The sequence below is a fragment of the Mirounga angustirostris genome, unplaced genomic scaffold (genome assembly GCF_029215605.1).
Source record: "Mirounga angustirostris isolate CCGP_5_RB_7025 unplaced genomic scaffold, mMirAng1.0.hap1 SCAF_2, whole genome shotgun sequence".
NCBI lineage: Eukaryota > Metazoa > Chordata > Mammalia > Carnivora > Phocidae > Mirounga > Mirounga angustirostris.
The window spans coordinates 1,803,056-1,829,830 of record NW_026991710.1 but is presented as its reverse complement, the minus strand read 5'-3'; the positions used below and the strand labels follow the sequence as shown (position 1 = coordinate 1,829,830).

The window sequence follows — 26,775 nt, the reverse complement described above, 5'->3', positions numbered from 1 at the left end:
CTTTTCTGGCCTAACATCTGGAGGCTGCACTCACCCTAAACACCTCAGCACGAGCCCCTGGGGTCACGACACTTCACTGTGTAACCACATCCGGACGTGTGCCGTCCACGTAACACTCTCGTCCCACGTGCAACCCCATCCTGTCTCCCATCTCCCCCGCACAGCCTCTGGAGCTCTTCCCCAACCTGGCCTCTTCTAACCCTTTTTCCTTCAGCAACATTGACATCGCCTCAGCTGAGGACAGCTGCCCATCAGTCTGGGCTTATGGCGTTATGTCAGAGTTAGTAAAGACGTTTTGGACATGACTCCTGCAAAGGGTATGTTGGATCCTTCCCGCGTGATTGCCTGAGAGGCCCCTCACGTGAGTCTGTCCCATGACGGTGAGGCCACATCTGATCAGTGTGCAGGGCGTGATCTGCCAGTCACCTGCGGGTGCTACTCGTTCCCCAAACGGATATCCACTGTTCTCAACGACCACTGGGGATGCTCACCTGGACTGACGGTCACCCTGCTGGCTGCACAGTGGCCTGCCCTGTCTGGCATGTCTATCACAGAGCAGCTTCCCTACCCCCCATCTCCTTTCTGAACACCCAGGGAATTCTTTTTTTTTTTTTTTTAATGTTTTATTTATTCATTCATGAGAGTCAGAGAGAGAGAGAGAGAGAGAGAGAGGCAGAGGCAGAGAGAGAAGCAGGCTCCCCGCTGAGCAGGGAGCCCGATGCGGGACTCGATCCCAGGACCCTGAGATCACGACCCGAGCCGAAGGCAGACGCTTAACCATCTGAGCCACCCAGGCGCCCCCACCCAAGGGGATTCCTGACTGTGTGTGCTATCGTCCCTCCTGTTACTCTTTCCGATGCTCCAACTGTCCTGACTTTGGCTAGAGAGAGCCCTTACAGCCAGCTCCTGTGTGCCTTTGACCTCTGCTTCCAGACCCCCGCTCCCCGTGCTCATGCCAGCGTGGGGAGCCACACCCCCTGCACACCACAGACGCGAGTGGCAGCAGGGGCTGCACCCCAGGCGGGCCAGCAGCCCCATCGGCTCACTCTCCACCAGGGCCCTGCTTTCAGAGGACTAAGGATTCCCCCATGTGCCCCGAGAGCAGTGACCTCTTCCTCTCACAAAGCAACAGGTACCGAGAAGAAAGGCAAGCCGGCGTGGCAAAGCCCCAGGGGAAGTTCGTGGGGCAGTGAAACTCGGGCCCGACTCCCAGAGGACGTGCTGTCTGTGTGCGAGCATTCTCCAGCGCTGATTACTACACCAGGCCTCCGGCCATGCCAAGGACAAGGCGATCACAGAGATGCTGAGGAGGAAGCGGCAGACACGCTGAGCAGCCCCGAGGGTTCCCGCCAGCTGGCGGGCCTTACCTATGGAAGGAGGCCTCTTGGACGACACTTTGAACTGGCTGTTGCTGGACTGCACCGTGGTGGCCGTGCAGGACACGGAGGAGGTGGCTGACGACGTGGCCATCACGACTTTGTTCGCTTCCATGAAAGCATCTTGGAAATTATACAAGCATTTCTTTTTTGCGGCGTTTTTTTTCTCCTTGCTCTCGGAAACTGCAGGCGTTTCACCGCTAGACGGAGGTGGAAGGGCTTCGGGTCTCGTTTCTGAGAGTGTTGGTCCTAGTATGTCACTCCCTTCAGAGAAGAATGGGAGAAGTAAGGCTCTAGAAATATGTCGCTCAAACCTAAGGGACGTCAGCTGACTGAACTCCTAACACTGGGGCTGCTACCGAAGCTGGGACTTCACTGGGAGGATGCTAGTCAACCAGTTTTTCTCCAGGAAAAAAATGTATTGAGCACCTACTATGTGCCAATCCCGTGCTAGGTGCTTTCCCAAAGTGATTTTACTTATTGTCTTAAAGCTACTTTCAGAGCTTGGTACTATTAGTCCCGTCCTAAAGATAGAGAAACTGAGGCTCAGAGAGGCTAAGCAACTTGCCCAAGGTCACACAGCTAGTAACCCACTCCAAGCACAGATGTCAAGTGTAGCCTGCTTTTCTGAGCACATGCAGGGTGTAGGTGTGGGGCCACCATGGGCTCTAACCATGTGAAGACAGAGAGAAGGGTGCAACCAGCCCCTCTTCAGGTGCACCTTTCCCTGCGCCTGAAATAACAGCTGTACCTGGGCAGCCGAGAGCTGGGAGGAGGGAGCTTGTGAGAGGGGACAAACCCCATGTAAGGTCAGTCCAGCACCAGAAAAGGCACAGAAGTCCCAGCACTGAGGTGGACGGTGGCACGGCTGCAGGGCCCTGCACACTGGGCTGAGGGGCTGCTGCTGTTGTCCGAGCACCACGGGCCGAACACCGAGGCCTGGAGACAAGAGGCTCAGCAGCACAGGGGCCTGGGGAGATCCACTGTGCGCAGGGCCCCGGACAGCCCGCTGTGCCGGGAGCAGCCTGAGGGTGCCAGCACCTTGCTTTGCTCTGTCCGGGCAGTGGGACTTGGCTGGCGGCGGACGTGGGCGGCTGGGACAGCGGGATGAGGCCGAGGGGCCTCCCGGGAGTGGCGGAGGCGGGGGACCCGACTAGCCTAGGGCTTCTACTGGGGGACCGCGGTAACAGAGACAGCAATCCGCCCAGCTCAGGTCATTTTAAACCTTTAAGAAAGTTTTAACAAGTTCCTTACCAGAAATTGTATCTGGCAAGAAAGTGCCAGGATTCCAGTTCTTATCATTCATCACTTCTGATCCCCAAAGACTTATAAATTTAGAACTATTCCACTCTGGAGTATTCCCAAAACAGCTTGGATAAATATGGTCTTGAAGAGATGCATTGAATACCTGATGCTTATTTGTGTGATTCTGAACAGGTGCTGGCGGTAAAGCCTACAAAAAAAAATGTTCTAATCACATATCAAAATTCATATTCTGCTTACCTATGTAGTTAAACTACAGACAAGACAACCCATGACTGAAAACCCCGTGGGGCCCCGCTTGCTGCGGGCGGGCGTCCCAGGCTGAATGCGTCTCGCAGAGCACGGACTTGCGAGGCTGTCACACTATGTGTGATTGCTCACACGTGAACCAGGCGTACATTTTCAAAGCCGCTGCTGCTGCAGGGAATCTACCAAACAGACTTGAGACAACTCAGCACCTTACAGCATTCCTCCCTCGGCACAGTCTACGTGTGGCCCGTGTGCGTACAACTCGCTCCCAGGGCTTAGTCTCATCTGACATTCTAAAGATCACTGCTAAAAAGTCAACTCTGGAATCACTAACAAAAAATGGAAAGCTCTTAAACTGTGTCTCACACCTGGGCCGAGTGCCGTGCACGTCTAAGGAACTGCGGATTTTACTGGAGCCTGGAAGCAGCCCCTGGGCCCTGCCGGGGCAGACTGCTATCTGAAGGCACCGAGGGAGGGTGGCTGGGCCCACACATTCATCGAGTGACTAGCTGCTGGCCGCCCCCTGCACACCCCTAGGCATCCTTGGTCCCTCCCTCCTCTCGGCCCACACCCCCCAGCCCCGGCCTCCACCACCTGCACAGACAGGTCCCATGGCTCATACCCGGCCTCCTTCCAGTCCTTTCCTTCACAGCAGCCAGAGTAAGCTTTTGTGAAGGCCAGTAAGAGTGAGTCACTCCCTTGCTTAGGGATGCACCGATGTCTTCCCACCACTCTTAAGATGAAACTGAAAGTCTTTCACATGGCTTGGCCTACTCCTGACCCTCCTGTTCCCCAAGCTTCTGGACACACAGGACTTCCCTTGGTCCTCAAATCCAAGCTCCTTCTTGACCCTGAACTTTCCTTGTGCTGCATCCAGTTTCCAGAACATCCTAACCTCAGTCCATAATCTCGGTGACTTACATTCATCCTTCGGGCCTCAGCCTAAATGTCCCTGTCTCAAAGAAGTCATCACTGCCGCTGCCCTCACCATCCAGCACCCAAGACCAACGTGGGCTTTTGCATTCAACACACCTAAAATCCACAATTTTCCCTCTTAGCACTTACCACAGTTATAATTCAAGACTTACTGGTCGCCTGCTAGTTTAAAATCTGCCTTCCCTCCAATGAGTCCTGGCTCTGCTGTCCCCAGCACTTGTTGATGTGGGCACACATCTTCCCCTCCCCAGCAGCACCCACTGCGACAGGCCTCCCCGTGCTGCCCCCCCTCACCCCCGGAGAAGCTACAGGCCTGGTGCGGGGAACAATGCCTGGAAATCTCATCCTTGGGGACACAGAACTGGGCCCCGAGTGCTGTTAAGTCATCTGGGAGAGTTTTGGGAGGATTCCCAAGAGCAGAACCCTAAGAGGCTGGCTGGGGCAGAGGTCGGGGAGGAAGGGGGATGGCGCCATGGACAGCTGTACCACAGCCAGACAGGCTGCAGGACCCGAATCAGAGGCCTCGCTGCCCGGCCTCTGCCTGGAGGGGAGAGGCCAGCACAGGAAGCAGTCAGCCAGGGCCTGAGAGACGGGAGGCAGTGGCAGGGGAGCAAGGGGGGGTCCGGGGCCATCAGGACAATCGCTGGGACTACTGGAGCAGGAGACCGAAGCCACAGTCCCTGGGAGGTGTGGCCAGTGACAAAGCGGGACGTGAACACCAGTCCTGTTCTCAGCCTTTGGGACGCACAGCCTGACGGGTTTGGACGCTAGCTCCCCCTTTTACTAGCTGTGTGACCTCAGGCAAATTACTCAATCTTTTTGTGCTTTAGTTTTCTCATCTGTAAATTGGAAATACGTATCTCCAGGGGTTGTGGTTAAGAATTAAACTGGACGATGGGTTCAAGTGTGCAGCACAGTGAGGGCTGAGGTGGACCGTCACCACTTTGTAAGGCTGGTCCCGAGACACACGGCAACCCCGCCCCGCCCGTCCTGGGTGCACAGAGGAAGCAGGGTCACTCCGCTCGGGCAGCTCAGCACACTTGCTGGCCTCAACGGGCTCAGGGAGGCGGAGGGTGAGAACGGCGTGGACACGCAGGCTATGAGGCAGGAACTAACAGAGGTCTGTGCGGCCAGGATCGAGGCAGGAGCCTAATCGAGTTGTTCTGGCAGGGGAGCCCCAGGGCAAAGAGTGAGGACACCAAAAAACCGCATTTCTACAGACACCAGTTTCCACAAGGTAGTGATCAACGAAGAGCTGCTACTGCTGCGGAGCAGTGGATGGGAAGTGACAACAAGCAGAAGGGATTCTCAGCGTCGGAGACCTTCCGCTGAGGGCAGAGACACCCGGCAGGCAGAAACCAGCCTCGCGGGCCTCGCACAGCTGAAGCGCAGCGGGCTCCGAAGCGCCTCGCTGCTTCCCGAGGCCCTCCCAACTCACGGCTGCCAGCTGACTGCCCTCAGCTCCAGGGAGCCTGGCTGAGAGCCGGGACCCGCCACCCACATGCGTCCAGAGAGCTTGTGCGTACCCCTCCAAGCCCGACCCGGCGTCACCTCCTCCGCAAAGCCCCCCGACAGGCTCTGTCGGCCGCCCTCCCTCCTCAGTGTGACCTCCCTACTCTGCAGCGCCAGCTGCTCCGAGGGCACACCGTGGTGTTCTCAGGCTCTGACTTGATTAGACTGCGAGAGCCCTGAAAACAGGGACCAAGGCTCCCTGGTTTGTATTTTGCTAGCATGTAGCACAGGGCCTGGCACATACCGGACGTTCAATAAAGGCTGAACAGACTTAGCTTAGAGGGATGAGGGAACACAGCTATAAAGCGGTGATACTGAAAACGTAACTCAAATTCACTTCACACACTTCCTCAGAAGCCCACATTCTCAGAACAGGAGGTCCAGCTATAGAGACCAAGGGAGCAGCGGGTCCGTAACAAACAAGGGGCGTTTATGTGAAAGCTTTCCCACAAGATGGCTACTCGACTCAACTGGTGTGGGCTTCCTTTAGAAAATACAGGCCTCTGTCAACAAGACCATTCTGGGCCACGCCTCACAAGTGATTCAGGCGTAGAATTAGTCTCTCAACATGTGGACAATGCTGTTGAGTTAGAACAGATTTATTTCACTCTACACAAATCCACACAGGTTCACGTCATAGAAGTTTTGGATGGTCCTCCGCTTTGAGACAGAAGTGATTCACAGGAAAGTAAAAGTCTTGCTCTAAAGGAGAGCTCAGACAGATACACACTAACGGACGCCTTCTGAACACCTTCGGCATCTATGCCGCAGCCGGGAGAGCCAGGCTCCACCGCACACCACCACCTCCACCCTGGACACCGTGAACACGGCTGCCAAACACAGCCAAGCGGGCAAAAGACCGAGTCATTGCACGCACATGTGAGGGGGGCTGCCAACGGGCACGTCCCACGCAACGGGAAGCTGGATGAGCGACTACTCTGTTTCTTCCGACGTTCCTCAATACTCCTGCCAGAGACAGTAAAGAGGCAAAAGCACCGTGGCTGTCTCGGTCTTGCTGTTTCTCAGGCCAGAAGAACGGAAACGGCCTCCAAAACAAGATACAGACTTAAGATCAGTGTGACCCCAACTGTGGTCTGTTTCTGTCCCTGTTTCCCACAGAGCTTTCTTCTCCCTCCAATTCCAGCCTGAACTGAGACTTGCCCCCCATGTCTGACTTCATCACTTCTGCAGTGGTTGGGCCTCAATCACCCCATGAGGGAGGGGACAGAGGCACATGGCCCAGAGCCACACGGGAGCCACTCTGCCGGCTCTACTCATCCTGAACGCACTGAGGGCCAGGATGTGGTGACCATTTTCAACTACTCCTCATGCTCCCAGTGGAGAGTTCAAGACATCTCTCTACCTTCATTACTAGGCCCTTTGCTAGCGTGATGACTGCTTCAGAATTTGGTTTCCACGTGGAAACACAGCACCTGGAGCTGGAAGCCTTGGGCTTCTGAACCTGGCCCTGCAGTCGTGGCCCTCTACTCCTGGGCCATGCGGGTCAGTGGCTGGGAACGTGCCCTGTGAAGGAGCAGGGGGTGGGGGCGCAGCCTGCCAGCTCATGTATACTCTTCCCTCTGAGGCTGTGCGGTCCCCCTCTGCTTGGGCTCTGTCCGGGAAGGGGGACATGACACTCTAGATCCCAGAGAAACAGCACCAAACACCTTTGTAACAAGGTGCTGAGCCCTAGCGAAAGCTAGGGAAATCTTTCACAGAACTGATCAGAACATGGTGAGAAAAACAGGGCCAGGTGGAGGTGTGGGGAAGGGAGGACTGCCCTCAAGAGGCACACACCATCGTCACAGTGATGGGGGGCAGATCCGTGGTCCCTCTGGAGACTGTCAGGAGGAGTTCAAGGGTCCCAGGTGGGGTAGCACCACACTGGTACTTCAGCCCCTACTTAGGGCTTTGTGGCTCTCACAGAGTAAGATGAACAAAACATGACCTCGTGAAAAATAACTGTACATCCAAGGAAACAACACACTCACAGGGGCAACAACAACAACAAAAAAACAGAGTCAATTCCTCAAGGTTTCATTCAAACAGAGAACTATGTGTAAAATGCTTAAAGAAAGAAAAGATGAAAGAAAATGTGATCAAGGTGATAAGAGAACACAAAAAGTTGCTAATATACATTAAAAATAAATTAATTAAAGCTTATAAATAAGAATCACAGCTGGAATTAAAAAGTCAAACTTAAGTGGCATGTGAGACACATCAAAGTCGCTTAACTGGAAGGCTGATGCAAAAGGGGCTCTCTGGACAGACCAAGGGGCGAGGGGCGAGAAGACAGGCTCAGGATGCAGAGCAGGGCAGGCAGGATGGCTGTGAGCAGACAGCATCACAGCAGAAGAGAGGAACGAAGATAAAAGGGCTCAGCATCATCAGACAGGGATTTAAAATGATGAAGACGATGAGGGCTCCATTTGAAAAAGCACACAATGGGGGCGCCTGGGCAGCTCAGTCGGTTGAGCATCTGACTCTTGGTTTCAGCTCAGCTCATGATCTCCAGGTAGTGGGATCGGGCCCCGCGTTGGGCTCCACGCTCAGCAGGGAGGCTGCTTGGGATTCTCTCTCCCTCTCTCTCTGCCTCTCCCCTGCTCTCTCTCTGTAAAATGAATAAATAAAATCTTTAAAAACCAGCACACAATGTGCAAGAACAAACAGGTAATGTGAGCAGTGAGATGGACTCTCTAAGAAAGAATAAAGAAAGCTAGAGATAAAAACACTCTTTAAGAGAAACAAAGAGCACTTTTGATGAACTAATCATCAGTGGATGGGGCAGGGAGAATCAGTGAGCATCAAGACATGTCAAAAGAAACTCCTCAAACTGAAATGCAAAGAGAAATGAGAATTTAAGAAAAAAAAACAGCCAAAACTAAAAAACCACCACCACGGACACAAAATAGGACAAAACATCCAAGAGGTATGGGACAATTTCAAAAGATAGTAACAGGAATTGGAATACCAGAAGGAGAAGAAAGAGAAAAGAAAGAAGAAATATTTGAAGGAATATTGGCTGAGAACTTTCCAAAATTAATGACAGACACCAAACTACAGATCCAGGAAGCTCAGAGAATACCAAAAGGTAAAAAACACTCCCAAATCTACACTTAGGCATTTCATAAAAAAAATGCAGGAAACCAAAGACAAAAAACCTTGAAAGCAGCCTTGGGGAAGGGGGGGAGAGGGGAGGAAGGGGAGGGTAGCCCTGAAGAATTAGAGAGGACATCTGGTCAGAAACCATGCAACTAAGATAATAGTGGAGGGAAATTTGTTTACAGTGTTGAAAGAAAAAAACCCCACCAACCTAGAATTCTGCATCCAGTGCAATTATCCTTCAAAGGTGAAGGAGAAATAAAGACCTCCTCAGACAAACACACACTGAGGGAACTCCTCCCCAGCAGACCTGCCCTGCAAGAAATGTGCGGATGTTTTCTTTAGACAGTGGGAAAACGACAGAGGTCAGAAACCTGGATCTGCATGAAAAAAGGGAGGGCGATGGGGAAGGAATGAATGCGAGTCACGTGGACTTATTCCTGACTACTACTAGACCCACAGGATAACCATGTGCGGTAGGAGCAGTAACAAGGTACCGGGGCCACTAACGAACAGACACAGGAGAAGAGCAGCAGCAAGGTCACACTCTGTGAAAAGGTACCCACATAACACGAAGCAGAACACTGTTATCTGAAGGGGGACTCAGATTAGTTAAAATGCATATTCTAATGCAACTGTTTAAAGCATAAGCAATATGCTAAAGACAGGAGATAAAACAGAATCAGAAAACGCTTGATTAAAAGTGGAGAAGGCAGAAAAAGGAAGCCTCTGGTAATGAAGAGAAAACAGAACAAAGGTGATTATTAACCTAAACACATCAAAAATCACTTTAAATGTGGCTAGTCTAAATATAAAAATGAAGACAGAAATTGATATTAGAGTATATTAAAAAAAACAAGGGGCGCCTGGGGTGGCTCAGTCAGTGAAGCGTCTGCCTTCGGCTCAGGTCATGGTCCCAGGGTCCTGGGATCGAGCCCCACATCGGGCTCCCTGCTCCGCAGGAAGCCTGCTTCTCCTTCTCCCACTCCCCCTGCTTGTGTTCCCTCTCTCGCTGTGTCTCTCTCTGTCAAATAAATAAAAATCTTAAAAAAAAAAACAAAAAACCCACGCCCCACCTAGAGGTGTCTACAAGAAACCTACCAGGAGTATAAAGACCCCTTTAAGTTAAAAGTAAAGAGATGGAAAAAGAGATGTGGTTCTAGTGCTAATGAAAAGCTGGAGCAGCTGTATTAATTTCAGACACATCAGACCTCAGAGCAGGGAAGATTATCGGCGATAAAGAAGGGCATTCCATAATGACGGAAGGGTCAATTCCCCAGGAATGCATAACAATCCTAAACATGTAAACACTGAACAACACGGTGCCCAAACTACGTGAGACAAAAACTGACGGGACTGCAGGAGGAGGAGGAGAGTCTGCTGTTGAAGCTGGGGTCTCCGACACCCCTCTGTCAGGAGCGGGCAGATCCAGCAGCAGGTCAGGAAGGACATCGCTGGACTCAGCAGCACCGTCAGTCACCTGCACATGGTGTTTGAGTACAGCCTGCTTCATCCAGCAACAGCCGAACACGCACGTTCTCAAGCTCACCTGGCGCACTCACCAAGACAGACCCCGTTCTGGCCACCAAGCACACGAACACATCCAAAAGAACAAAAGTCACACAATGTCTGCTCTCGGACCACAGTGGAATTACAGTAGACATCAGTAACAAAAAGACAGCTGGGAAATCCCCAAATATTTGCAAATAAAATTCCTTGCCATACAGTTTTAATTTTTGTCTAGCATCTCATTACTGTATGTCTCTCCTGTAACTATTTTTAACTTTCAAATAACTTGTATCTCAACATACAAATTAAATGTATCACTGGTACAAAGACATTTGAAAACAAAAACGGTCTTCAAGTTATTCTAAGTTCAAAAAAATTTTTTTCTATACTATTCATCCCAAGCATTTTAAGTAGTAAATATTTACCCACAATGGCCAGAGTATGAATTAAAAGAATTAGAACTACAATGACATACAGTCCTAAAGGCAACAAATGCCACCTCACCAGAGCAAAAATCCCTGAACACAAACACGGAAGCAGCCGAGCTCCACGTGCACAGCTGCCCTCGGCGTCCAGCACCCAGCTGTGCCTCCCAGCCACATGTGGGGGATCCCACTGAACAAGCCGGCTCTGACATAACTGAAGACAAGTGAGTGCGTTCTCTAGAAGGGGCGTCTACCAACTCCTATGGAGCTGTGAACACACCACGCATCAGGTACACCATGTACTCACAGTATGCAACTAAGGCAAACTAACTCAAGTAACACAAACTAATTTTGGAAGACCTGGCGAGTAACAGTGCAAGCTTGTCTAGAGAAACAAACATTTTTTTTTTTTTTAAAGATTTTATTTATTTATTTATTTGAGAGAGAGAGAGAAACAGCATGAGAGGGGATAGGGTCAGAGGCAGAAGCAGGCTCCCCGCCGAGCCGGGAGCCCGATGCGGGACTCGATCCCAGGACTCCAGGATCATGACCTGAGCCGAAGGCAGTCGCTTAACCAACTGAGCCACCCAGGCACCCGAGAAACAAACATTTTTATACCAGATTCAAATGAAGTATTTTGCCAAATGCATCTCATTTTTCTAAATAAATGTGGCATCTAGCTAATGTATTTTAAATGCATCAGTGGGGTGCCGGGGTGGCTCTGTCAGTTAAGTGTCTGCCTTTGGTTCAAGTCATGATCCCAGGGTCCTGGGATCGAGTCCAGCACTGGGCTCCCTGCCCAGCGGGGAGCCTGCTTCTGCCTCTGCTCTTCCCCCCTGCTCTCTCTCTCTCTTGCAAAAATAAATAAAATCTTAAAAAATAAAATAAAATAAATGCATCAGTGAACAGTCCTGACATCAACAGCAAAGTGACTGAAATAAAAGCTCACTAGCTTGTTCTCTGCAATTGCCTTTCTACCCATGAATCCTCCACATCTATCTACTGAATTAAAGTTTAGAAGGTATTAAATACATAGATTTTAGGGGCGCCTGGGTGGCTCAGTTGGTTAAGCGACTGCCTTTGGCTCAGGTCATGATCCTGGAGTCCCTGGATCGAGTCCCGCATCGGGCTCCCTGCTCGGCGAGGAGCGTGCTTCTCCCTCTGACCCTCCCCCCTCTCATGTACTCTCTCTCAAATAAATAAATAAATCTTTAAAAAAAAAAAAAATACATAGATTTTATATACAGATGATACTCCCCCAGAATATTTTTCTTCTCCTTTACCCTTTTATGGACTACCTATAATGCCCTGAGAAAAGGCCAAATGTCGGCGGGGGGGGGGGGGGGGGGAGGGGTGTGGTGTGGAAATCAGCTTTTAACTGCAGTGTCCCAACAGTCTTTTGTAATAATCAATTTCACTACTTTACTTAAAGATGCTTAGGAACTGATTCTTGAATAGTTTCTACCAGCAAGGCATTATAACAACATTCTCTACTCTCTCCTAGAGGTGGCTCCCAGGGAGGAGAAAGCAGTTGTATTCAGAATGGACAGCTTCCCTACCCGTACATTCACCCAGAGGGAAAGAGGCTATAGAGACCAAGCAGACCACGAAGATAGCCTGGCTTTGAATACACACTGGAAAAACGGTATTTCAAATCACTCTATTAATAAAGCCATCATTAAATGTCCAAACTGAGCGATATTCAATCTAATAAAATTTAAGCATAAATGTGGGCAGTTTCCAAGTACTTACTACAATAGAACATGACAAACTGATTCTATTCTATTCTAAATCAGTGGTTAGATGCCCCTCCCCAGCAAATAAACAACAAAGCCCACTGATGGGCTATATACACCCCACTTCACAGCAAACGCCCCTTGGGGAAAGAAAATGTTCCTATAGTCTGAAAAAGCCCCTTTCATCCCATGTCCTCCTCCCAGCTGAGAATCACTTTTATTTTAAATAATAAATCTGTAGAGTTTGGGGAAAACTAAAAATTTCACTGCAAAGTTTAAGCTACGAAAATATAAGTATGGGGTTCTCTGAGAAGAACTACATAAAAAGCAAACCTTTTCTACATGCTCACTTCTCTGAACAGACTGGTCTGGGAGGCCCTTTCCTTTGTGCCTGGCAGCCGCCTCCCAACAGCCTGCACGGCGTTGCGGCCTTCTCTCCGTTACGCTTAGGATTCCTCCTTTCAGCCTCTGCATTTCGGCGAGCCCTTCGTTTTCGTGCTTAGAGAGCGTAATCATTTCAGACACTATAGAGCCCAGCGAGTATCAGAGGACTCGTGCTGTACTCTCCACATTTTACCCAGGCAACATTAAGAAAAAGAGCCAGGCCCCAGGAGGCCGTGAGGAAAGAAGTGAACTGGTGTCTGGGTGAGCAGAAGGGCTCGGTGTGCAGTTCCCCCAACTACAACCCGTTATACCATCACTTGGAAAACTCTTTATGTTCTAGCTAATTCTGAAGGGGTAAACCATGACTTTCGTGATTGTTTTTACAGCTGTGAAGGTTCAAAATTCTGAGAGCTTAAGATTACGGTAAAAGGAGACATTTGCAGACCTTCCTATCAAGAGCAGACTTGGTCCTATCCAAGTTGCCAATTTATGGATTTTTGTTTGTTACAATATGCACTTCTTATAAGATCTTAGTGACAGGTGAGCTTCCAGGCCCTCTCTGCCCTGACTTACCTTACTGTGTGTGAAGGGGGGCGCCGTATACAAGGTGGGGTGGATGAGAGGACGGGGCAGGTGTGGGACCGCGTGCAGAGGCACATGTCCGTGGATGTGAGGGTAAAGATGCAAAGCAGGGTGGGTGGGCTTCTCTGGGCTCAGGAACTGATGGCCCGGGGGAAGGGCTCCTGCGGTCATTGCTGATGCCGTGAGTCCGGAAGCTTCCTGTTTACAAACATGACATTCACAAGTGTTCGGAGCTTGTTCAGGCTAAAAGAAGAGAAAAAAAAAAGTACCTGCTTATTTAGTGAAACAAAGAATGGTGTGAATTAAACTAAAGTCAGTCACATTCTGCTGAGCAGTTACGTGGCCACTACAAAGAGGACAGGGCTCATGGGACACCTCGAGTTGTCCAGAGCCCTCCCTGTAAAGTACAGAAGGGACTCCAGGAGCCTGGGACAGAGACAAGAGATGCACACCTTGCTCCCCGGCCAGGTGTCTACTGAGGTGGTAGCCACACCCATCTGTGCCTGTGCCTGTCTGTGCAGGGACAAGGGGACTGGCAAGGGTGGCCGAGGGGAGGGGGGAGCCGGGCTGAGGAGGACGGAGCTCTGGTGTGGGCTCTGCGGGGTCACGCAGCTCATGAGTGGTTACATGGAGATGCTGTGAGAGGCACCAGAGACGGGACTCATCGAGGGTGACATGAAGCAGTCAGTGGCTCCTCTCCCTTAAAACAAGGGTAAAACTGAAAGCAACGGTCAAAGCAACCATTTGAGGATCTGAAAATCAAAGGGAAAAAGCAAATCAAGAAGTATTTATTCATGCCAATCTGCCAGAATATCAGGCAAGAGCAGAGGGGGCCTGGCCTTCCTGCCTGGGACTCTTCCCAGTCCCAACTCCTAGCAGCCCTAAAAACAAACTAAAACAGTATGGAGGTTCCTCAAAACGTTGGAAATAGAGCCACCGTACGACCCAGCAATTGCACTCCTGGGTATTTACCCCAAAGATACAAACGTAGTGATCCGAAGGGGTACGTGCACCCCGATGTTTATAGTGGCAATGTCCACAATAGCCAAACTGTGGAAAGAGCCAAGATGTCCATCAACAGATGAATGGATAAAGAAGATATGGTGTATACACATACACACACACACACACACACACAGGAATATTATGCAGCCATCAAAAAAGGGAAAGAAATCTTGCCATTTGCAACGATGTAGATGGAACTAGAGGGTATTATGCTAAGCGAAATAAGTTAGAGAAAGACAAGTATCATATGATCTCACTGATAAGAGGAATTTGAGAAACAAGACAGGATCATAGGGGAAGGGAGGGAAAAATGAAACAAGACGAAACCAGAGAGGGAGACAAACCATTCAAGAGACTCTTAATCTCAGGAACAAACTGAGGGTTGCTGGAGTGGAGGGGGGTCGGAGGGATAGGGTGGCTGGGTGATAGACATTGGGGAGGGTATGTGCTACGGTGAGCGCTGTGACTTGTTAAGACTGATGAACCACAGACCTGTATCCCTGAAACAAATAATACATTATATGTTAATAATAATAAAAAAGAAATACCATGGCACACACATACACAAAACAAACCACCACAAAACCCCAAACTAAAAAGACCAAAGAACAGCAGAATTTAAATGGTGCACTGAATATTTTAATACAAAATAAAGGAGTAGGGGTGCCTGGGTGACTCGGTCGTTAAGCGTCTGCCTTCGGCTCAGGTCATGATCCCAGGGTCCTGGGATCGAGCCCCACGTCCGATTCCCTGCTCCACAGGGAGCCTGCTTCTCCCTCTCCCTTTGCCTCTCCCCCTGCTTGTGCTCTTTCTCGCTATCTCTGTCACTGTCTCTATCAAATAAATAAATAAAATCTTTAAAAAAAATTAAAAAAAAAATAAAGGAGTAAAGGAGGAACAGAGGAACAAAAACCATGAGACCTATGGAAATAGAGCAAAGTGCCAGTTGCACATACCATAGTGATCATTACATTAAACCATAAATGAAGCCCTCCAGAGAAAAGGCAGAGATCGATCGACAAGACACAAATACGAGACCCAACTAAAGGATTCAAAGACCAATCTTAAATTCAAAGACACAAAGAGGCTGAAATTCAAAGGATGAAAAAATAGATAACATGCATACAGTAATCCTAAGGCAGCAGGAGCGACTCTGTACATGGGATGAAATACTCTTTCTGGATGAGAAGAGCTAGCGGAGAAGCATCTCATAACGACAAAAGAGTCAATACTTATCAAGAAGGGGTAACAATAACACACATATACACCTTCAACAACACCGTCCCAAACACATGAATCGAAATCTGGCTGGTCTGAAAAGGGAACACACAGTTCAGCAGTGATATGTGAAGACTTCAGTATGTCCCTCGGTAATTTTTAGAACCAGACAGAAAATCAGGAAGGATCCAGAGAACTGGAATGATGCTATAATTTGACCAAACTTTCATTCACAGGACACTCCATCTAACAAGAGCAGAACACAAATTATTTTCAAGTATATATAGAACATTATCTAGGACAGACCAGATGTTAGGCCACAAAACAGGTCTCAGTAAATTCAGAAGTTCTAAAATCCGTAATCTAAGCTTAGATTCAACAAGCTAGAAAGGGAAGAACAAACCAAACCCAAAGTCTATGGAAAGAAATAATGAAGATCAGAATAGAAATCAAAGAAATAAAGAGAGAAACAGAGAAAAAATTAACAAAACCCATTTTTTTCTTTTACAAAAATGGACAATTCTTTAGCTAGATTGAGGGTTTAAAAAAAAGTAGACAAAATTACCCAAGTCAGGAATCAACATCACTCCAGACCCTGCAGAATTAAAAGAATCATAAAAGAATACAATAAACAATCCCATGCCATCAAATAAAAAATGTAGATGAAATGGGGGAAAACACATAAAATTTTTAAATTCAAAAAGAAATAGAAAATCTGAATAAACCTATAACAAGTAAACAAAATTTCAATTAGTAATTCTGTATCTTCCCACAAGAAAAGACCAGGCCCATGGATTTCACTGGTAAATTCTATCAACTACTAAAGAAATCTCCATTTTAGACAAATTTTTTCAGAAAATAGAGGCAGAATTAACACTTCCCAACTCATTCTACGAGGCCAGTATTACCCTGATATCGAAGCCACAGACTCTACAAGCATGGATAACTACAGAACAGTATCTTTTATTAACATGGATGCAAAAATCCTAACCAAAGGTTGCAAACCAATCCGGCAACATATCAAAAGAAAAAAAAAGTTTATACACCATGACCAAATAGGATTTATCCCAGGACCACAAGGTTGGCTTAACATCCAAGAATCAGGGGCACCAGGGTGGCTCAGCCAGTTAAGCAGCCAACTCTTGATCTCAGCTCAGGTCTTGATCTCAGCGTCGTGAGTTCAAGCCCTGAACTGGGCTCCACGCTGGGCATGGAGTCAACTTAAAAAAAAACAACAAACCCAAGCATCACTTGATGCAACACACCACAGTAAAAGAACGAAGGATGAGAACCACAGGAACACTTTAATAGACACAGAAAAGGCATTTGGAGAACCCAATACACGTTCATGATAAAACTCCGAGGAAATGAGTTGACAGGATTTACTTCCTCAGTGTGGTTAAGACCATCCATGGCAAACATGCATCATCCTATTCACAGACTGAATGCTTCCCTCCTGGGACCAGGAGCAAGGCAAAGACGGGTGCTTGTATTGCTTCTCCGCAGTGCTGTGCTGGAGGTTCTAGCTAGCTCAGGCAGGCAAGAGTAAGACATTAAAAATATCCAGGTTGAGAAGGAAAAAGTAACACTGTCTTTATTCACAAACAACATGATCTTGCATGTAGAAAATCCAAAGGACTCGAACCAAAAAAAAAAAGGGAGGGGTGGGGGAGAGACCAAAGAACAAACAAGTTTAAGCTGCAGAACATAAGACAAATATTTGAAAATCAACTGTATTTCTATATATTACCAACAATCAATTGAAAACTGAAATTAGAAAATATCATTTACTACGGAATCAAAAACATCTAATACTTAAGAATGAATTTAAGAAGGAGCGCCTGGGTGGCTCAGTTGGTTCAATGTCTGCCTTAGGCTCAGGTCATGATCTCAGGGTCCTGGGATCGAGTCCTGCATCAGGCTCCCTTGCTCAGCGGGGAATCTGCTTCTCCCTTTCCCTCTGCTGCTCCCCCCTGCTTGTGCTCTCTCTCTCTCAAATAAATAAAATCTTAAAAAAAAAAAAAGAATTTAGGAAATATGTTTAAGACCTACTGGCTAGAAATTTTTTTAACTGCTGAAAGAAATTAATGATGATTAAAATGGAAAGATACAGCACATTCCTAGACTGACAGATTCAATTTTGTTAAGACAGTATTTTCCCCAAACTGATCTACATCATCCCACAAAGAAAAGAGTAGGCCCAGAGGAGTTTGCTGGTGAATTCTATCAAGTAAATTCAAGAAATATAATCTCTATCAAAATCCAGGCAGGCTTTTTTGTAGAATAAGCTGATTCTAAAACTTACATGGACACACAAAGGACTTTGAAAAGCCTGCATAATTTTCAATAAGGCCCACCAAGCTGGGGGGCAGACCCTACCTGCTGTCCAAACTTACTACAGAGCAGGTCACGTACACTATGGGAAAGGACCCAGGCCAAATGAGCAGAGAGTGCAAAGTGCAGACAATAAACACTTGCATTTAGAGCTCTGTGATTTTCAACAAACGGCTGATGCAATTCAGTAGGAAAAGAGAGGGTCTTGTCAACAAATGGTGCTGGGACAACTGGACGTCTTTTGTAAAAAGATGACTATAGACCCTCACGTCACACCATGAGCAAAAACTGAGTCAAATGAACCACACCTCAAGTGAGAGCTGAAGTTGTAAATCTTGTAGAAGAAAACAGAGTTTTCTTGGATATGACATCAAAAGCACGATTCATAAAAGGAAAAACCGAGGAACTAGAATTCACCAGAATTAGGAACTTTTGCTTTTCAAAAAAATACCATAAAAAACCTAACAGACAGGGGCGCCTGGGTGGTGCAGTCGGTTAAGCATCCGACTCTTGGTTTCGGCTCAGGTCGTGATCTCAGGGTTGTGAGATCGAGCCCCCAGTCAGGCTCTGTGCTCAGCAAGGAGTCAGCTTGGGATTCTAACTCTCCCTCTGCTCCTCCCCCTGTGTGCATGCGTGCATGTACTTTCTCTCTCTCAAATAAGTAAATAAATAAAATCTTAAAAAAAAAAAACAGAAAAAACCCACACAACTAATAGACATGCCACAGACCCAGAGAAAATCTCTGCAAATCACATACTTATAAAGGACTTACAACAACATATAAAAAAGTCTGACACCTCAACAATAAGATGGAATGGGAAATGAAAGGAAGACAAATCTCAAGGGGCTGCCATTTCTCACCAGACTGGCCAAACCCCAGGACTGTGATGTCATCCTCTTCTGGGGGGCAGGGGAGGCCATCACACTCTGACCCAGAGAAGCCACCACTGGTGACCAATCCTAGGAACAGACCTACTAATGTAGGAAAGGTCAGATGTATAAGGTTGCTCACTGAATAGCATATAGGGAAAACAAAGGGAAGCAAATGCAAGTGCCCATGAGCAGGGACTAAAAAGAAAAAGAGAATTCTAGTATGTCCACCTGCCGGCACTCAGAGAGGGCAGGAGACGAGGACAAGGAAGTGCGCTCCGTACAGAATCAGTCAGGATATAAGGGTGAGAGAAAAAGCAAGGGAAACTGAGTGTGCATTAATATAAGCCTTGTCATAGGAAAGGGGAAGAATAAATATGAGCATTTGCATAAACAAACACCAGAAGGACACACTAATAAGGCAGACTGGTTACCTACTGGGACTAGAACTGGGGATGGGTAGGTGCTGGGCAGGGCAGATGGTGAAGGACGCCAGGGCCAGACTTCTCAAGGGAATACCTTTTCATGTCGCCTTTCTTGTTTAACTATGGATCTATACTGCCTATTAAGGAAAATAATTAGCCAAGCACCCCAACCTTCATTTGTTCTTCCTTTTATTTAAGAACTATGTGAGCGGGGCGCATGGGCGGCTCAGTCTGTTAAGTGTCTGCTTTCGGCTCACGTCATGGTCCTGGGGTTCTGGGATCGAGCCCCACGTCGGGCTCCCTGCTCAGGGCAGAGCCTGCTTCTCCCTCTCCCTCTGCCCCCCCTTTCAAGTGCATGCTCTCTCTCAAATAAATAAATAAAATCTTAAAAAAAAAAAAATGAGAACTACGTGAGCATCTATTTATAAAACTAGGAGTCTCTAAGAGAAAACAGTCACCTCCTGATGTACTCTCACCTTTGGTTAACAGAAAAACAGAGATCCACCAGAAAAAAACCTCCCTTACAAAATCAACCTTTTCTGAAATTTTAACATTCCATTATTTATTAAAAAAAACCGTCCCTTTGCTTCTTTACAGACAAAAAATACCTCTACTACAGCTAAATGTCTGGAGTGACTCTGGGGTGCTGCAAAATCAAGACTGTCGAGTGGATTCAAGTGAGAGGAACAAGATGAAAACGGGGTTAGGAATCATGTCTGTGTATTTTATAAGCATGCCTCAATCCTCTCCAGTTCTAATCTTCAGAAGCTATTCAAGATAACGTAATTTTGCATTCAATAACACTCACTTTTAGAGAAAATATACACAAAGAAAGACACCCTTGGCAAAGCACAAAGTTCGGGAGAATGAGATCGTACCTGCTGAGTAGGGTAAGATGGGGGTGGACTGTCCACTTTACTTTCCTCTTTCCTGGGACTCCCATTGCTTAGAGCTACGTCTTGCTTTGGGGCTCCTGGCGGCTCCCCACTGCTCTCGCCATCCGCCTCTTCATCATCAGCCTCTGAAGAACTACTACTGGTACTGCTTACCTGAGGGGACTTTAAAAACAACCTTTGTAATTTATACTTTTCAAAATGGAAGAATTTTAAAAAATAAGACACCAGAACACCACTTTATGCCATTTATTGTCACTATGAAGAAGTCGTGCCCCTACCTCATCTTTCAGAGCCATGTTTTCCCCGCCACCATTCAATTCGCTGTGGATTCCATTCATATTGGCCACCACCTCAGTATCATCGTAGTTACTCAGTGGATAAATATCAGCAAATTTAGCTGACAATGGCGCAACGTCTTCATCATCACTACAACTGAGACAGGCAGAGATGGTCACCAGGAGGCTGTTCACCCGGTGGAGGGGGGGAGACAGTAAGTGAACCACCCACTAAGCACAGACATTTCCTTTACAGACACTGTTCTGGTTTACAAGAGTATTACCCTAAGCACCGCGCATACGTTGTAACGTCTCTTAGTAACCTGAACACCGGGGGAAAATGCCTGAAAGATTACCATTTGTGCTATTTAGAAGAATGGAAAACAAAACGCCAAAAGAAGAAAAATAATCTGGGAAACTGCCAAAATTTAATCGGATTAATTATTGCATTTCCATTTGGCTTGAAGTGCCTTGGTATATAACTGTTGGCTGCCATTTCCAAGCAGACACAATTAATTTTTTTATTAAAATTAAAGGGGGTACAGAGAGCCACCAAAATTTCAGACGTAGCCAGATGAACAGAACTTTAAAGGCACGTAGGTGACAGAATACTAAATGGTTTTTACTACAAGGCCAGATCTCGACAAGTCAGTCATGATCATAATTATCAGCTTTAACAAGACATCTAAACAATGGGCAAATGGAATATTTACTAAAAAAAAAAAAAATAGGCAAATTTCAAGTCTGTAGCCCACGAAGGCCACTTCAAACATACGCTTTTCTGGTGCATAAAAGGGCGGGCACAGAGTCCCCACATCAGTGCAGACTGTGCAAGGCACGGACCATATGTGGTCACCCCGCTGTGACCATAAACATGCCTCTGAGCCCATCTTCAGCTCCGCATACAATAACTTCCAGAAGGAAAAATCTTATGAATTAGTGATCTCTTGGATTTAGGAGAGTGTCCAGAATTCCTAAACTCAGATGTCCTTTCCATTTTTGGAAAAGGAGGGAACACAATATGCTGTAATCTGGAGCTCACCAAAGTTAGCACCCACAGCACCCTCCAGGTGAAGGCTGCTCAGGTCTCCTGAGGCCTTTGGCACCTGAGGTGATGGAACTTGTGGCCTTGGTCAACACTCACACCCACTCCTGCAACATTACCACAACCACGATTCACAGATGAGGAGGCCGAGGTTCAGACATGAAGTGATTAAATCATTTGCTCAAGGTAATGAAGGCAAGCTTCATCTCCCCTAGAGCCCATGAAAACTACAGAGCCCTTAGTATGGAGGCTCCAGTCGCACGGTCCTCTTTAACCAATTTAGTAATGACACCAAGAAAGAGGTAACACAAACCAAGAGATAACATGACACCACAAGGCAACCGTGGAGGCTTTCAAGTCCTCGCAGTTCATGTTTGGAAGACATTAATCCCAAGCTGCTGAAGGACCAGAGAGAGGTGCAGCGCAACCACAGGCAATCCTGGCCCACAGAAAAAGGTGCCCACAGCCCATTTCCTCCACCACTCGACACAGCCCAGGAGCCCACACCTGACATCGGCAGCTTTTCCAACATAAATTTTTATTAGACCATACTGTTTAATTTCGGTATGTTTTTGTAAGAGGTTGGCAAACAGCTAGCTGGGAAACCCTCGACCCTCCTTCGCAGGCTCCCAGAAAGAGCGCAGGGTATCCAGGACTAGAAAGCAGCTCGAGCTCAACAGTCATGGCGTTCAGACCAATCCCTTCGGAATTATTTTGTGTTTTGAGACTGCCAGACTCTGAAGGAAAGCCTCAGAGTCGTCGGGAGAAATCCAGATGGCGGTGGTGAGAAACCTGAGAGTCACTGAGCAGCCCAAGGGCGGGGCAACAATCCCTCCCACTGGGAACCGTGCTGGCATCCGTCACCTCCAGGGGGCTCCCGACACCTGCACACTCTACGAAAAGCCAAGTGCAAACCTAAGTTTGCCTAAATAAAATAAAAACACACATCCATGTGCAACCGTCGTCCAGAAGTTAGAGTGGAAAGCCTCAACAGATGACAGGGTCACAACTCTCAAGAAACGCGGGACCACTCACCTACAGTGTGAACTGGCGACAGCTGCAGAGCCACCTCGCTCGTACAAAATGTACTTCTAGGTAATGTGGGAACACGGAAAACAGAACCTTTCAATCGCTTGCTAAAGTGATCATCTGAGTTTTTAGCAAGACATGGAACAGGATGAATTCTGAACGGACAATGAGGCGGAATGAACTTCGGGCTGATCACCCTCAAATAAAATGAGGAAACGTGAAGCCAGAACGGAAGAGACACTTCCCTGCATACCAACATGGTTTTTTCTTTACTGGCATTTATAAATTTACCGTATTTTTTTTTCTTTTCCAGGTAGTGAAATAGTGTCAAAGTTTGGGTTTACTGACCTTGTATTTTAAAAGGTGCTTAAAAAATGAAGGATCCTTTTTCTTGAAAAGCACTATAATGATATCTGTACTTCTGCAGACATCACTGTCCATATTTCTCATTATTGGATTACGTAAATTTCTGAAATCTTATTACAAAGTCACAACTTACAAAGTTGGTGCAGAGCCATTGTCTGTGAGGATGAGTCTGGGATGTTGCTGAATTGTAATGGGAGAGCTGGAACCTGACCCTGAGCTTGCTGAGGACACGCTAGGTGGGCGCATCTCAGAGAGATAGTCGGGAGCAGAATCCACTTGGAGGGGCAGCTGGTGACTGTGGATGTCGCCAGTGACGGGGGGGTCCATGACACCACAAGTGAGGATGTGTGAGAGGCTGCAGTCATCGCAAGCACATCTGAGTGGGAATGAAGGACAGTTACCCAGAGAGCCAAGAGAGGTCAGACCATGCTCTGTCAGGGTCAGCGCCTCTCCTGAGGTCGTGGGTCCCACAGGCCCACTGCGCCCACACGACAGCGCAGGCTCACCTTCTCCTGTAGTTGCAGTTGGGGCAGTCGGGCATGCTCAGCCGGGAGGACAGCATGTGCCTCATGGCGTCTGTGAAGTTGTTCTCGCCGGCGACTGCTTTCTTATTGGTCAGCTAGAGGAAATCATCAAGAGAGAGGTTAATTTTGCAAGACATACCCCCAGGCAGGTGGTTCAGCTGCTCAGTCATCGTGGTAGTGTGTGCCGTGCTCACTCAGAAGCCAGTGGCCACAGGTTCCTAGAGTGGGACAGGGCGGGAAGGGGCAGACCTGAAATGCACAGCAGCTGCAGGCCTGAGCCTCACCAAGGCGACATCAGCTGTGTGTTCGGTACTCACTAGGGACCAGGAGCGCAGAGCTAAGCCGCAGCCCCCAGGAGCTCAGGCCCTGGACCCGGAAACCATGACGTGGGAGGTGCCCCGGCAGGAAAGCAGCTCAGCAGGGCGCCAGACCCACGCAGGGCCAAGCACAGGAGGTGGTGTTAGTAACTCTGTCAGAGGCAAAGAGGGCATCCAGGTGAGGGGCAGAGCACGGAGCCAGGCATCACTGGAACACCTCCAGAAGGCCTGGCTGACCCTGGGCTGAGCAGGAGGGAGTCTTGGGGTATTCGGGCGGGTGGGGGGGCACCGTGCGTGACAGAATAGCCTGGAGGCGCACAGGCCTACACACACACACATGCAGCACCAGAGTGCCCACGAGTTAAAAGGCATCTGTGACACATGACAGAAGCAGGCAGGTGGGAGGAAGGCCAGCTGGGGAGGATACCCAGTGCAGGAACAAGGACCAACACGCGAAGGGTGCAAATCCAGGAGCTACCTGGAAAGTGGCACCCAAACCTCCAGCCGATAAGGCCAGCATCTGGATTTCAGAGAAGAAACCTACAGACCAGCTCTGGCAATGGGATGGGTGGTGCTAGAAGGGCCATCTGATAGGCTAGAAGCCACGAAGAAGGGTTGGGGGGTGGGAGCAGGTGAACAAGCCCAGTGTGGGTACCCAGAGGAGACCATAGGGGTGAGCACATGGGTGTGGGGGCTGAGGCCAAGGGCCACCAATGTCCGAGGAAGGCCAAGGGGCGGGGCAGAGCTGGCCGGAGAGAAAGTGGGAGATGCCAGCTTATGGAAGAGAATCAAGGGAAGCAAGCTTCCAAAGTCGAGGGCCCTGAGGCCATTGGGGCAAGGCCCCCGGGCAGCCACAGCGGGGTGCAGAGCGGTAGGGAAGAGCCTGTGGGGAAGGAGGGAGTGAGCCGTGTTGTCAGCAGCTACACTGGGCCCGTGTGGGGAGGCCTGTGAATTGGGCCTGAGGGGAACGGGCCTGCTCCAAGCTCCGTGACGTCTCGGCACCAGCTGCCTCTGAGGAGACCAGACAGCAGGGACCTGGGTGGCTGTGGGCTGGCGTGGGTCACTCGGTAAATGGGATTTTCCTTGAGGAATACAGAAAAGAAGGAAATGGGATAAGGGAGAAAGCTGATCGAGGATTAACAACACTCGCAGGAGCAGACCCACAGCGTGGCCTTGAAACGGTGGTGTTTTTCCCTGAGCAGCGCTCCTGCGCTGGTGAGCAGCCTCCCCACAGCCTCACCTGCTCTTCAATGAATCGCCTCTGTTTGAAAAGCTCCCAGTCCTCCGTCAGCATGCGCTGTTTCGTTTTCATTGTCATCTAGGAAGGAGAGCAAACAACAAAACCTTAGTGCCAGCAAGAGCCAGCTAGGCGTCTTCAAGGAGAGATTTCAGAAACCGTGTACGTGAGAAACTCCCCCCTGCAGACAGGGGAAGGCACGACACAGACCCGAGGCCCTGGCGCTCCACCTCTTTCCCAGGCTCTGCTCTCGTGGGAAACGAGGAGGAGCTCACATTTAAAAAAGAAGTGAAGATCCCAGAGCTGAATCTGTCACTGCAGTCAGCGAGCACTCGGCCTGTACTGAATGCCCATTATGTGCCCTGCCTGTGCCAGAGATAAAAACCTGAAGATGCGCAACTGAGCAGGAAAAGCCCCGAGCAGCCTGAGCTGGCGTGGACGGTCACACCACGCCTGTGGAGCCAGGCCCACAGGGGCAGATTGGGGTACGACTCCACCCCCACAAGCCCCAGGCAGAGTCAAATGCACAGAGACAGCAGGTGGATGGAGGAGCCAGGGGCTGGGGGACGGGGGTCAGTGGGGGAAGGTGGAGGGCGGAGGCATGCGCCACAATGGGAACAGACTTGCTACCATTGAACTGGACCCTTAGAAATGGTTAAAATGGTACGTTTTCTGTTATGTGTATTTTACCACAATTAAAAAAGAAACCAAACTGAGAGGAATAGGGAATTAAGAATGGGCTCAAGGTATAGTTTTACTGGGGTGGGGGAGGCTATGAAATGATTAAATCTTGATGTTTATCTACATGTGTTCTTGTAGTTACTGAAAACTTAAGAATAATAAGAGAAATATGGGATATGTATCTTCCAAATTATTAAAACAAAAAAAGGGGAGCGGGACATATTTAATCCCACAGGCAAGAAAGTATTAAATAAACCCTCCAAAACAAGAGTAATTTCAAAAAATAAATTCATGCATTTGAAAAAAAAAATTTACCCAGTTTAAACTATGAGAGAAGAAATCCAAGTTGAAATGACAGTCCACGGAAATCATGGACAACGAAAGCCCCACAAGTTAGATTATAGAAGATGTACTCAACAAGTAGAAGAAAACGTACAGGCTTCAGTGACCTTATGAGAGAAAACAGCAAAAGGCTGAAAAGTATATGTTCCACGTGAGAAGCCAAAGAAACAAAACAAAATGAGCAGGAAGAAATTAAAGGAAAAGCAGAAATTATTGGGAAAATAAAGAAGCAAATATGCTCAATAAACCCCAAAACACTGGGTCTCCAGAGCCCCTCCTAGGCTGACCAAGGGAAGAAAAGGCCCCACGGAAAAAGTGGGCATGAGACAGGACAGACACAGGCAGAGGGGGTTTCCTTTAAACCCCAGGAGGAAATGTGTGGACAATGTAGACTTTCATCTCCACAGAAACGCTGTGAGCAGGGGGTTCACGGGCTATTCTGCTGGGCCCGCCCAACGCGTTTTAATAGCTGAGTCAACATTAAAAAGCTCTTGGGATTTCGCCGAACAGCCCAGACTTTGGCTTCTGTGGACCTCTCTGTAGCTCTGAGGCACTCTGCCCTTCGCTGCCCTCCTGGCCGAGGGCAGGGCATTTCTCCTTTTGGTGCAGATGGTGCTCTCCTGGCAAAGTGGGCCAGGGAGGCAGGCCGGGGGAGCACAGCAGCTCTCCCGCAGCCACCGCTCCCCCCACTTGATGGCTCCCCTCTGAGCACAAGCTCGTCATCCCTTGTCTACACCATGTGGACAATCTCCTAGGCAAACATCAATTTGTGGAACTCCCTCAAGGAGAAACCTCAAAACAGAAGCAAAGTGTAATGTGAATTGAAAAGATGGTACGAGACCCATAGTCCTCGTTCCTCCTCCCTGCAAAAATAAATCACGCCCCAGGTTTTAGGGTGGGTTCTATCAAACCCTTTATGGAACAGAAAATTTAAACTATTCCTGAAAATTAAAAAAAAAACATGGGAAGTTTCCCAATGCAGTCTATGGGACTAGCATAACCTTCATACAAAACAGACAAGGTCTCAAAGACAAACACTCAATGATGCCTCAGAATACAAACCCAAAAATCCTAAATAAAATATTAGCTACTTAAATCTAATAACGGGTTAACAGAATATAGATCATAACCTAGTAG

The 26,775-nt window shown here is 48.3% G+C and overlaps 1 protein-coding gene across 19 annotated transcripts in view; it reads right to left on the bottom strand.

The window, feature by feature from the left end:
• LOC123848764 (E3 ubiquitin-protein ligase RNF4) overlaps positions 1–26,775 on the bottom strand; it is a 253,677-nt gene that overhangs the window by 68,697 nt on the left and 158,205 nt on the right. For 18 of the 19 annotated variants that reach the window (XR_010409238.1, XR_010409236.1, XR_010409237.1 and 15 more), the window contains 8 exons: positions 24,619–24,696; positions 23,044–23,156; positions 22,671–22,913; positions 20,101–20,254; positions 19,805–19,984; positions 13,066–13,317; positions 2,631–2,829; positions 1,368–1,640 (listed from right to left, as the gene is read on the bottom strand). Coding sequence is in view for 14 of the 19 variants with exons in the window: in XM_064584153.1 (XP_064440223.1) it covers positions 1,368–1,640; positions 2,631–2,829; positions 13,066–13,317; positions 19,805–19,984; positions 20,101–20,254; positions 22,671–22,913; positions 23,044–23,156; positions 24,619–24,696 (1,492 nt within the window). In the remaining 5 variants the exon portion in view is untranslated. The remainder of the gene's footprint in view (positions 1–1,367; positions 1,641–2,630; positions 2,830–13,065; positions 13,318–19,804; positions 19,985–20,100; positions 20,255–22,670; positions 22,914–23,043; positions 23,157–24,618; positions 24,697–26,775) is intronic. The other variant, XM_064584157.1, reaches the window with a different exon arrangement.